Source organism: Molothrus aeneus, chromosome 13 (assembly GCF_037042795.1).
Source record: "Molothrus aeneus isolate 106 chromosome 13, BPBGC_Maene_1.0, whole genome shotgun sequence".
Taxonomy (NCBI): domain Eukaryota; kingdom Metazoa; phylum Chordata; class Aves; order Passeriformes; family Icteridae; genus Molothrus; species Molothrus aeneus.
The window spans coordinates 7,838,603-7,851,157 of NC_089658.1; the positions used below are offsets into that span (position 1 = coordinate 7,838,603).

Genomic DNA, 12,555 nt, shown 5'->3' on the forward strand with positions numbered 1-12,555 from the left:
AATGCATTCACTCTCCTGTGCACGAAACAAGCACACGAAGCTGAGTCAAATCAATATACCTTGGTTCATCAGCACCATCCTGATTGAATTCATGGAGTGGTTAATAATTCTTTAGAACACTATTTTACCTCTTCTAATATTAGTAGAGGATTTTCAGAGTGCACACGTACACAAGTGAAAAAGGAAATGTGGCTAACCAGTTTGGGTGCAGGAATATTGTATTTATCGCTTTCTACCCACATCATCTGAAAATGTATTTTGTGTCCTCCCATCCTGCACAACTACAGCTTCTTATCACACCACCTCCCCATCCCCCCCAAAAAAAGAGTTAAAGACATCCATCATTTTGTTTACCTGACGAAAAGACAGACAAAAACATGGTGTTGAAAAAGAAAACCAAAACAGCTGAAAAAACTGGATTATTATATTTCTGTGTTCATTATCATTCCCAATACAGCACCAGAATAGATTCCTTAACTTGCAGTAATCTTGTTTCCTCAGTACCACACATTTATTAAAATGTATAGCAAGAGTAACCATTTCTTCCCCAGCCTGCTTACACAATACTGTTCTATTGTGACCATCTTCTGATGTAAACAGAGAAGCGAAGTTACACAGATGAAAACTCTCAGGAATCTGCCTTTTTACATTATTTACACATGAAGAGAAGAGCAATAGATTAATCACCTTCTGTTGAAAAGTATTCTGTCCCCAAATCCATCTCTTTATAGATGATACATTAGGTGAATATATATTAATTTTCCTTAAACACTGCAGATGAACTATATCAGCCACATGGAATGCACAATCAGTCCTTATATTAATGAAGTAATTTATCACTCTTATGAAAAAAAACCCAAACAAACCATAAATAAACGAGATGTGGGAAATCAAACAAAACCTTCTATGACTAAATACTGTGGCTCCAATGTTTTGAAGCAAAACAAAAAATCTTGAAGCTTGATACTGCTGTTACTTTTCATTAACTCTGAGTATTTCTGTCTGGACTATTCTTTCCCAATGATGCAAAGATTAATTGCGTTCGTTCTGTCACTTTTTTCCCCCCGTCAGACTGTGCCTGAGATTAGAAAGATGCAAAATGCCATTGGGCTGAGTGCAGGAAAAGCTTCTCAAAGAGATCACATTAAATAGTGTTTTGTTCATTACTTTGAACAGGGTGAGGCTAAACTTCCAGGCAACTTAGAGTGGGGCCACAACTCAGCTTCAAGCCTTTTTAGGGGATTCTGGGTTTACATTAGCACACACCTCAATGGTATAAAGTAAGTCCATACAGTATCAACTGAAAGCTGCATTAGTTCAAGACAGTTTAGATTGAATTTTAATTTATTTTATTAAATTTATATTCAATTTTTAGCAACAAAATACTTGAAGAAATAAGGTGTAATGAGAACAGAATGTGCTTAGATTTCAAAGAATTCCCAAAACATGAAAAACTGTACTTTCATTGTTGCAAAAGCAAACTGATAAAAAGGGGTGTAAAAGATAAGACAGGGACAGAATGGAAGAAACCATTAGGGAAAAAGAAAGCTAGAAAATAATATGTGAGGACTAGAACAATGAATAAAAGTGTTAGTCATTCTCAATTATAGTGTACAAAGAAACAAAAAACTGGGTAGCATTTTTTTGATTTTTTCTAGCCACCAAATCCTCCACTGATACACATCCATCCAAGCAATGTCTCTATATCCTTACAGAGCTTTAAATCTGAGGATTGCTCATGTACTGCTCATGTCTCCTCTCATTCGTATAACCTAGTCATTCCAGTATGCCTCCAAAAACATTTTTTAATGAATAATATATAAGCAATCAGCCCTGAGTGTATTTTTCCTCCAGACAGTGACAGAGAATAGAATATCTTATGGGGTTCTTGTACACTAACAAATTATTTATGTACCAAAGATTTATTTACCTTACCTTATGCATTACTAGAATGAAAATCATATCATTCTAAAACTTTCTTTTGTATTTAATTGGAGAACTAAAACTACAATATTATACAGCTCTACCTCTGCTTGGACAGATTGTTGTCTAACAACTCTTGCTTACATGGAGGGATGAAACAATTCATTGAAGAATAGGTTCTGTTTGGTTACATAATGAAGATTAATTCAAGGAATTTTTTCTCTTTCTAGTGCTTTTCCATCTAAAAGTAAGAAATCTGAAGCTGATTGTGAATCTGTTACAGGGGTAAGAGAGTAATAAGACCCAAGAAACATTCATAAAAGTAATGTAAACCCTAGAACAGCTATTAGTCACTTTTAAAAAAAAGTTATTATTGCTCCAGCAAATATTAAAATGAAGATTGAATACTCAAACAACTATTTGCTTAAATGACAAACTAAGTATTCTGTGGACATGCCTAATTACATACATAAAGAGAAGGCAGGTTGTCAAAAATGAGAAGTTAAAAAATATGTTTTGGGAGTTTTGAAGAACTCCTTTAAGAACTGATTTATAAAATGTTTTTTCCTAGACTGTGACATTCAAGTAATAAACAGAAATTGAAGGCGTTTTGTCTTAGCAGCCAAACTGACATTAAGAAGACATCCCAATTCAAAGGCTGCATAGAAAGCATTCAAAAATGCATTTCCATATCACTGAACAGCTGAGGCTGGGAGGGAACTTTGGAGGCCTTGTCTAAGAACCCTGCTCAAATCAGGACATCCAGAGCAGGCTGTCCAGGACCATGTTCAGATGGATTTTGACTATCTCCAAGGACAGACATCCCACCTGTGGATTTCATTATCTGTGAACAGACTGACTGTAATAACCATTATCCAGCTCACTGAGAGTTAGCTGAAAGTAAAATAAAGAAAGATTTTGCTCCAAAAATACTACCTGTTACTCAGCAGACACAGTTTTCAGGTAATCTATTCTCTGAGTAGACTACTCCAGCTAGAAAATGTATTTTGCAAGTTTTAAATTCTGAAGAACTGTTACATGTTCTCTGGACAGACATAAAGGTAAGAATATCATATCCATCATTAGATATAAAAACATGAAAGATGATAAGTATTGCTAATAGGTATTGCTAGATGGGGTACAGGACCTGAAGACTCATTTATTACAAACCAGTTGGTGGCTGCTGCAACAGAATTCCTGACTGAAACATGTATCCTCTTCCTTGTTGGCATGGGAAACAGTGTGAAGAGGAAACAGAGCTGCTGCTCAAGAGTGAATGCACACTGTTCTCAGAATAAGCTGAGAAGTAATGTGTTGTAGCAGTTCATTTGTAAATTCCCCTTAAGCTCCCGATGTATTCCCTTTCTCCTTTATTTCTTTCCTCTTTTATAATATTCTATATTATTTTATTTTTGGAAATATAAGTCAAAGTCCTAGTATGACGTCTAGTAACTGTGCAGACACTTTGCCCCATAGACTACACCCAATATCACATTTTCATAAACTGGTCTTGGTGGCAAATGGATTCTCTGTAAATATAAGAAATGTTTCAGTTATTCAGAAGAAAAAATGCCAAGAGATTAAGAGACTGAAAGAAGTCTTTCACCTGCTGGGTTAAAAGAGGAACATATATTTAATTCCTAGAAAGGATTGCATGGGATGTATCAAAGTTAGTTCTCATTTTCTAACAAGTGTTATCTACCAATATACACAAACACACAGACTTTAAATAGTAGAACCAATCTCAGTGTCAAAATTTGGGGTCTTCCTCGTGTGGTTTCTGTAATTAAGTCCTGAGACCATTATATTCCTATTGTACAATGACTAGGTAAAATGAATGTTGTTCCCTTCTCCCATGCCTCACAAATTAAGGAAAAAGTAATGAAAATCCTAGTTATTGATAGCTGTTCATTCATATACACACCACCTAGTATGTAACAGAGTACTGTAGAAAAACGGCTGCAAAATACAGGTATACAGTTGAGTATCATTATTTAAATGTAAGATAGACTTTGAAGTAAATTCTACTACTATCAAAATTTATATGCATTTGTAATTGACTTTCAAGTTGACTATAGAATTATTGTAAAAGTAGTTCATGTACAAAAATAAACACCATAGTAGCTCAAGCTCATTACTACTAAATACAATCTTTGGCTAAAGGCACAGTTTTTCATCTTTAAAATGAATGTATCAGATGATTATTTTTCCCAGGCAGATAAAGGAAAGATTCAGTCAAGGTGACAATTACCATCTGGCTAGCTACAGTCATTATAATGCTCCCAATTAAATGCACATGCAATATTATACTGAATGTTATTAGAGTTACAGTTAATGTTTAAATTGAATATCACCATATTTGTATATTATTAGTACATTACTTTGTCTATTACTAGTAATTACTTTGTATATTATTAAAGTTATATATATGACTTTCTGCTTTGAAGTCTGAGAATATGGAAGATAGAAATAATGAAAAAAATCAGTGTGAAACCCTCCTGTGAATTTAGTTCCTTCCTAAAGGAACTTCTTCATACATGGATGCTACCATTTACACTCTTGTCTTTCTTCCACACTCTTCTCACCCCATTTTGGGGACTGACTACTCTTGAGAGCTTGTTGGGAGTACAAATAAGGACAGAATCAAAGTAAGAACAGACATAGAATCAGTTTAGACTTTTACTCTTGTAAGTATATAACAAGTTATGGGTTGCATATCGGGTAGAGAACTCTGCTCATCAGGATGAATACAGAACCAACCATGCCTTGAAAACTATAGAAGAAAGCAAGAGTGTAGCATCTGAACACTCTGTATTACTCCTATAAACACATTTATAAAACTATGAGGAAACCAAGAACAGTGTACTATTTAGTTCTTTTTAAGACTTAAACCTTGTGAAATTTAATTTTAAAGTTACTGAAATTCAAAGAAATATAGTTACTTACAAGCATGTCTGACGAAACATATTCAGAAAGAGATTGAACATATTCAGAATGAGAACGTTTTACTTAAAAGACAGTATTAAAAGACTGTTACCTCCAGCAAGGATCTTCTCCTCCAAATCATTAATTTGTTTCTTGTATGCTTTTAAAGCAGCTTCTTTAAATGATGGTCGTATTCTTTTTTTCTTTGGAATTTCAGTGACTTCAGTAATCATCTCTGGGACATTCTGATTTTCATCCTCCTTTATTTCTACTTCAGGAACCACGTCACTTTCAACTTCTAATATCTCTTCACTGATGACACTGTCAAACTGTGTGTCATATTGTTCCTCTGGTAGCATTGCATATGGAGTTTCATACAAAGACTGGTCCAGTTCGTACTCTTGGACCTGTTCACTGGTTTCACTACTATTAGTTCTATTTTCTAGTTTAGCAAGGACTTGTTCCATTACTTCTACATAGTCCGTTTCGTTCTCACCAGATGGTTCAATCAATTCTTCCTCATACTCTGCTTTGTAGCAATAAGGCTCAGCATAAACATCAGAATCGAGTGTTGTACTTGATTCATTTGCAGTAGACTGAGACAGTGTTCTAAACCTTCCCATAAAAGATGATCCACTGTCTTCATACCCACTCAAACTTTGTGTACTTTTATTCCAGACTACTTCTAAAGCTGACTTAGCACGCTGAAGCGTAGATCCAAATTTAGGAAAGCTGAAAGTCTTATCAGAAAGATCTATGCTTAATCGGCTGTGCCAGGATTTCGGGGCAGTTTCCTCTGAGTCGTCACTTGGTAGTTCACTTTGACTTCGGTACATCATAGGCAATTTGTTTTGATTCTGATAAGAGGAGATAGAATTTGTTTCCTGATAATCATCGTATTGACCAGTCCACTGACTTTGTGTTTCGCTGTCAAGGCCTGGACAAGATGGAGAAGTACCATCTAGGGTGAAATCATAGCTTTCAGTATCATACTGGAGGTCAGAACTTTGGCCCTTTCCAAAATCTGTCTGTTGGTCTGAAGGGCTGCTCATATCATACACAAAAACTTCCTGTGTGGATGAGTCTAGGCCCAAATCTGCCCCTTGTTCCAACTGATTCCAGTTTTGCCATGGGGAAAGATCATCCTGTAAAGAAAGCTGACTATCATCATAATGGTTTATATCTCCAGATACATGGATTACTCCATTGCTTACTCCACTATCAACAGTTTCTATGTTCCCTGTTTCATTTTGCTCTGGATACTGCTGCATGTCTTGGGCAAAAGTCTGTTCCTGGGAACTGCCATACCAGTTTAGAGAATCATCTTGCCTTCGTTGCCAAAGTTCTCGATCAGAGGAAGATAACAATGAGCTGCCATTTGTTCTGCTAAAATACTGATTTTCTGAAAAATCCTCAGAGTAAGACTGACACAATTTTGAGAAATCTGATTCTGAACGGCTAAGCTTTGGTGTTGCAAAGTCATTCTGTAAATGCCATAAAGGAGTCACATCTGAATAATAGGCCTTTGATTGTTTTTCCATAGTGTCAAATTCTGGTGACTGATTGTCATAACTTCTGTGTGAAAAGGTGCTATTGTCAGCAGTTCTGTCAAGGTCTTTAGTGTTTGGGGACTCAGTAGTCCCCTTTGTAGTGCTTGTTTTTATCTGAAGTGCTGATTTAGATATTTTTGCATAACTGTTCTTATTTATATCTGATTCCAAGTCTTTATCACTGTCAGGTGACTCCCAGTCATGCATTTTAGATTTTGTCTCCACAGTTAAATGTTTCATATCCATGCTTTCATATGTCTGAGAGGAAGGAAGTCCTCTTTCTTTCTTATCTTTTATTTCATGGGAAAATATATCTGTAGAAATTCCAATGCCAGTTCCCTTAAGTTTATAAGACTTTTTTAAAATCAAATCTCTCTGTTGTGATGACTCAAAGTAAACAAGAATGGGTCTTGGCTTTGCATTTGGACAGTCTCTTTGCTGCCCAAGCCTTTGGGCAAACTCAATTTTAATGGTGCTTTGTGCCTCTGAGAATCCCATTTTTTCTATTAATATTTTGTAAACTATGCTTTCAGCTTTTTCAAGCCGCTCTTCAGGCACATTTAGAAACCTAAGACTTGCTTTGTTTCCTGGGTGGCCTATCTGCTTAATGTAGTCATGTATGTCTCGAGTTTCTCTTCTGGACTGTACAAATCCAGTTCGCAATTGTTCAATTTCATTTTGCACAACTTCTACACTACTAGAAATTTCATCAATTGATTGTTTCAGAGCATTAACATGCCCTCTTAATTCAGAGAGTTCTGTTTCAATTTGACTTATTCCCTGAAGCTCCTTAAATATCATTTCCATTACATCATGGGTTTGGCTAATGCAACCTGTCGAACTAAAACCAGGTTCAAGAGTGTTTGATTTCTGGTGACGGCCAGTTCTGTCCAGAGATTTACTTCTTAACCCCCATGTTTTCCTCCACGAACTTAGCTCTGAGTCTGATGAGACACATTCTTGGCTCTTCTTCCATTTCCTTAGTTTTCGTAAGGCTCCCAGCTTCAGTGTGTGTAAAGTGCGCTCTCCATCCGAACTTCCATCAGAGGCTGCGAGGCTGCTCAAACTTTTCCTGTTGCGTCGCACAGGCATTGTGTGGGATAAATATTCACTTTTCTTGCTATTGGATTTTATTTCACTTAATGACTCAGAACAAGAGCTATCATTTGAAGACAGGTCTTGAACTATATCTTCATTATTAGTGTTTGCTACAAAAATATGCCTTTGCAGTCCGTTGGCAATAGCAACTCTGTAACTGAATGTTGGAGAAAGTGAAAATTCTCTATTGCTTTCCTCTTCTTCAGTTGATAAGTTGCGGGCAGATGGGCACTTGGCAATCTTTTTAACGGTGCTTTTTAAAGTATTGGAAAATTTTGGATTTTTTGTTTGTCCAATATGACTTAAGTCTTGTTCCCTTTTGCTCTGACAACTCTCTTTCCTTTTTGTACTATTTCCCGATTTCTTTGTAAACATTCCTTTGCAAATCTTATATATATAAGATGAGATCAGGCTCTTGAAGAGAGCAGAAACCATGGAGCGCAATTTATGTTAAGTTTTTTCCATAAAACACAATTTTTGTTCCAGAGAAGTATTTGTATCTCCAAGAGGATCATTGGCAAATGTTTCAATGGAGACTATAGCCATAAAACCTACTGATGCTCTGGAATAATGTGACAGAAAAATTAAAAAAAAAATCACACATCTGCTTGTTCGAAACAAAATCCTGAAGAGGTTTTGTATGTCTTGCAAAATTTCACTGTGTTGCACATGGCTTCTTGAAGTGTCTAAAAAGGAGGGAATGACATTACAATGGCTGTCAAGCAAACTTATAATTCAGTAATATTGATGATGTTTTAACTAGGTTACAATGAAAACAGACAATTCCCCATAATTGTCTGAATAGATTTTTTCATTAATAATTGAAGCTGAAAACAGTTTTAGGCAATATTGTTAACAACAATTAATAAGCTATACTTATTTCCAGGCTTCTTCATCCAGTTTAATTCTCTGATTTTAACTGAGATATTCAGTTTAAAATGCTCTCTGCTTTCTTTCAGAGTACTGGCATTTCAATTTAGATCCATAAGATACACAGCAGTGATCAAAAAAACGGACAGGGTAACAAATGGTTACAAGTTAATAAAACAAAAGTAGAAAGTTTTCTCTTGCATCATCTTTTGGAACAAGGTAGGATTCATGTAGAAGTGAGTATTGTATTTATGAAGTGCTGTTCTATCTTGAGGTTGAATTATGTACATTACTAGTTTGTGAAATACTTGCTTTGACACCAGACTTTAATATGCTATGATAAGCCAGGACTCAGAAGTGGGCTTATCTTCTTGGTATCTCTTCTTTAAGAAGTAACTCATAGAGCATAACAGAAAATAATGACAACTAATAGAAATTCTCATCCACGTTATTAAATTTGACATTTTTCTGGTAACAGAACAGCCTGTGTCCCGCACCACAAACCTACACAAAACATGGTTTACAAGTTGCAGGACATAAACAGGTGCCATTACAACAGGAAAGCTATTTGATCTAAAAGAAGTCTAAAAAGCTACCAGGAGGTATCTGGAAGTTTCTATTCCATGCTACAAAAGCTTGTATTTCGTAGAAACATAGTCAATATATTTTAAACATGTCAGTGTATTCTTCTGCACAGCATACCATTCACCTCCCAGTTTCAAAGCTGTGGAATAAAAACCAAGGCAACAAGCTCTGAAAAATCCATCAAAGACGAAGTTCTTAAAATGGCCATTTTGGTATCTAAAGCAGCTAAAAATTCTTTGGCAGAATAAGAAGTCTGTTTAGATGATGGGTATATAAAGGGTTAAAAATTTCTCTGTGATGTCTTAAGAGGAGTTGAGAATATGAACTGTCCTTGTCTGCAAACATCCTGGCACTCTATGAAACATCATGGTCCACTTACATACCTCAAGAAATGGTCTTTGCATTGCATAATTTGTCTTCATTGACCTTACTATTATACTCCATATATTTATTCATTACATATACACACATATGTAATGGTAAATAATAACCACTAACCCCTGATAAATACTGCAGCAGCAAAATGCACTGTGCTGCACAGAGCACAGGCAAAGCTGCTAAAAGCCTGGTTGGCTTCTGGAATCCTGGAACAGAAATGTAAACAGACTCATTTCCTTTCCAGTTATAACAAAACTGGATGCAGAGTGAGCTGAAGAATAGAAAACATTCTTCACTCTTCCCAAAGTGGCTATTTATTATTCAACAAAAAGATGAAATATCTGTGGGACATGAATCACATTTTTAACACATGCTTCAGCATAGTCCTTGCCACTTTTTTTTATAGGCTTATGCCTAAAGGATCAAGAGTGAATTAAGAGCAAGCAAAAAAATGGTCAATGAGATGGCATGCAATTTTCAAGGAATGCAAATGACATCTCTCAGAATATTGAGAAGTTTTCACTAGAGCCAAGACTGCCTTGTTTTCACATATTATTAGTAGAGAAAGGAACCATCTTTGGACACTTTTCAACGTCAAAGGCATGTTTCTGGATGTAGAAACACTTGTTAACCATTCAGCTCTTACACTGAGTGCTTGTAACCATTTATTGAACAAGATTTGAAGTGTGATTGCCTACTTCCTTTGCCCACATAGCCACAGATTTTTAAGTGCCTTCTTATATAAACTTCACATAGATGACTTGGACATTCTTCAAATGACTTCAAATCAAGAATGTATAAACAAGCCAGAAGGCTTGTTTCCTGTCTCAGTCTAAAAAGCATCAAGAAATAATGAAGTTATCACTGGAATCTGGACCATTTCCATTCACTTTCAATAAGGTTTAATGCTTCTCTTTAGAAGAATCTTGATTTCATAGCAAGCCATATACATGTGTGTTTGTTTTATCCAGTGTCTAACCAATGATTTTATCAGAGATAACTGAAAGTATTACAAATAGCTGAACATTCAGAACTGAATTTATTTAAACCCAGTTTCTGACAATGCCATAGTGAATTAAAAGCTGTACTGTTACAAACACAGGGAGATCTGCTAAATGGAGCAGATTTATGTTCTCTCATGCGAGTTCTATTCCATCTCAGCTGTATTAGTCATATGATCTGTTAATCAGTTTACAGCCTACCATTGCTCTGTCAAAAACTCTTTCTCTACAATAGTATGTCTACACATGGAATCAAGTTTGAGTCATTACAGGACTCATCCATTTCTGTCTGTAAAGATTTGCACAGGTTGTTCTTAACATTTAAAATCAATGTAAATTTAAAACTCCAGAAGATAATGAAGTCTCTCAAGAAGCACATAGAACTAAGTCAATTATTTGAATGAGCTGCAAGTTGTCATTTGGAGACTTTCTTGTTTTATCCAGGTCTCCCAATAAACGATTATAACCTAATTTTTAAAATTCTCACTTTGCTTGTTTATTGAATGAAAACAGTTTTTATGATGAAATTCAACATTACTTGGTTAACCCATTCTAAGCACAAGGATTCATGTTGAAATGTTACAGCAGTGAGGTATGGACTTTATGCTAGATGGTAATAGAGCAGGAAACTGGAAAGTGTTATGGATTGGGAGACTAGAACTAAAATAAGTTCTTAATGGGGTTTTTCTATAAAGAAAGGACAAACTTACACGTCCATCAACTTTTGACCCATAGCAAATCTCAAAATAGCTTTGTCAATCAACTTGATGGTGAACAGATAATGTAGAGCATATTCAACCGGACTTGTTGATAACAAAGCATTGTCAAAATAAAAATGTCAGTTGGAAGCATCATTTATAAAGGATCTTATTCCAAGTCTAAAACTAATGTGTCAGGGAGAAGGGGGGAGGAGTGGGCAGAGTTAAAAATGATAGCTTTTTAAATGATGCAAACAGAGTGTTTGCATCTGAACACCAGACCCCCATTTCAAAAAATTACTTTAACAAATCCAGCCCTTTATTAAAAAAAAAAAAGTGAATCACCTTAAAAATATAATTTCAGTATTTAAATAGAATAACTAGATCACTGCTCAGCTTCTGTTCAGACCCTCGTAAATGAAGCTGCAGAACAGCAGCTCTCTCCAGTAAGAGGCAGCTTTATGGATACAGACTGTCCTCTTATAAAGCAAGAGCCAGGCAGAACCATAGCCTTGCTTAACCTTCACACTATTAATCAACTACAAGGGGTCTGTGTGTATTGAAAGGGAGCAGGCAGGAAGTGCATTTTCTCTCTATAAAAATACCCTATGACAGTTCATATTCACAACTCCAAGATGGTAGGGGGAACCAAAGCAAAACTAGGAAGTCTTCATCTGGAGCAATACCAACTTGTATTTGTGCCAAAATAGTCACTAGAGTCTATAGACAGAAACAAATTTTTGTGATATGCAAGATACTCCCCAGAAATTAATTAATTAAACACAACAAAAAAAAAAAGTGTAGTCTACCCTGCATCTGCAGAAACTGAGGCTCAGAGAGTTTCTCTAACCATCGTACATAAGGAAACAATAACAGAATTCAGATATGTAGATTTATTAATTATGGTCTTTTACTGGTCTTATGCTTGCCTGGGGATAAGGTTATCTTGACATAAGTGTACTTGCCCTCAGCTCAGGTCTGCTGGGTGAAACCTATGCTCCCTTCCTTTTGACAAGCATTACAGTGTACACTCCACATTGCTTCATTAATTTACTATAACAGGAGCACTATACTGACAATCATCTCAGATGACCTAATTCAGAAGAACTTAATTTAGAGCACTTATCTGCTCCTCTATAGTCTTCCTAAATTCTCCTGTAGTCTTAACTACTGACATTTTTAATCTGTGTAATTCGTGAGTCTCAAGGTAAAATGACATTTTTCTTAACACTGCGTATGCTATGTGGATGACCTGCCTTAAGACCCTGGCAGAGGCAGGGCCAAGAGCAATGAAGAGACCTGCTTTCTCTTTTGGGCAATTATTTTTTGTTCCAAAAATTCCTCAGGTTTTCACAGCAGCAGACTTTTGCCTATCCCTTCTGTCCGTCCAACATTCACACAAGAGCATGGAGTGATATCAGCATTCTCACCCTGGCTAGGAAGCTCTTCTTATTGTTCTTCAAAATTACTTGGAAAGTTTACTATATCTGCTTATTTACCTGGTAGTATCTCTTTATGGATCCTGCT

At 35.9% G+C, this 12,555-nt stretch overlaps 1 protein-coding gene across 1 annotated transcript in view; it reads right to left on the reverse strand.

The window, feature by feature from the left end:
* Positions 1–7,940, reverse strand: part of UNC13C (unc-13 homolog C) — a 121,906-nt gene extending 113,966 nt beyond the window's left edge. The window contains exon 1 of the mRNA XM_066558584.1: positions 4,961–7,940. Coding sequence (XP_066414681.1) covers positions 4,961–7,931 — 2,971 coding nt within the window. The 5' untranslated portion in view covers positions 7,932–7,940. The remainder of the gene's footprint in view (positions 1–4,960) is intronic.
* Between the last annotated feature and the right edge of the window lie 4,615 nt (positions 7,941–12,555).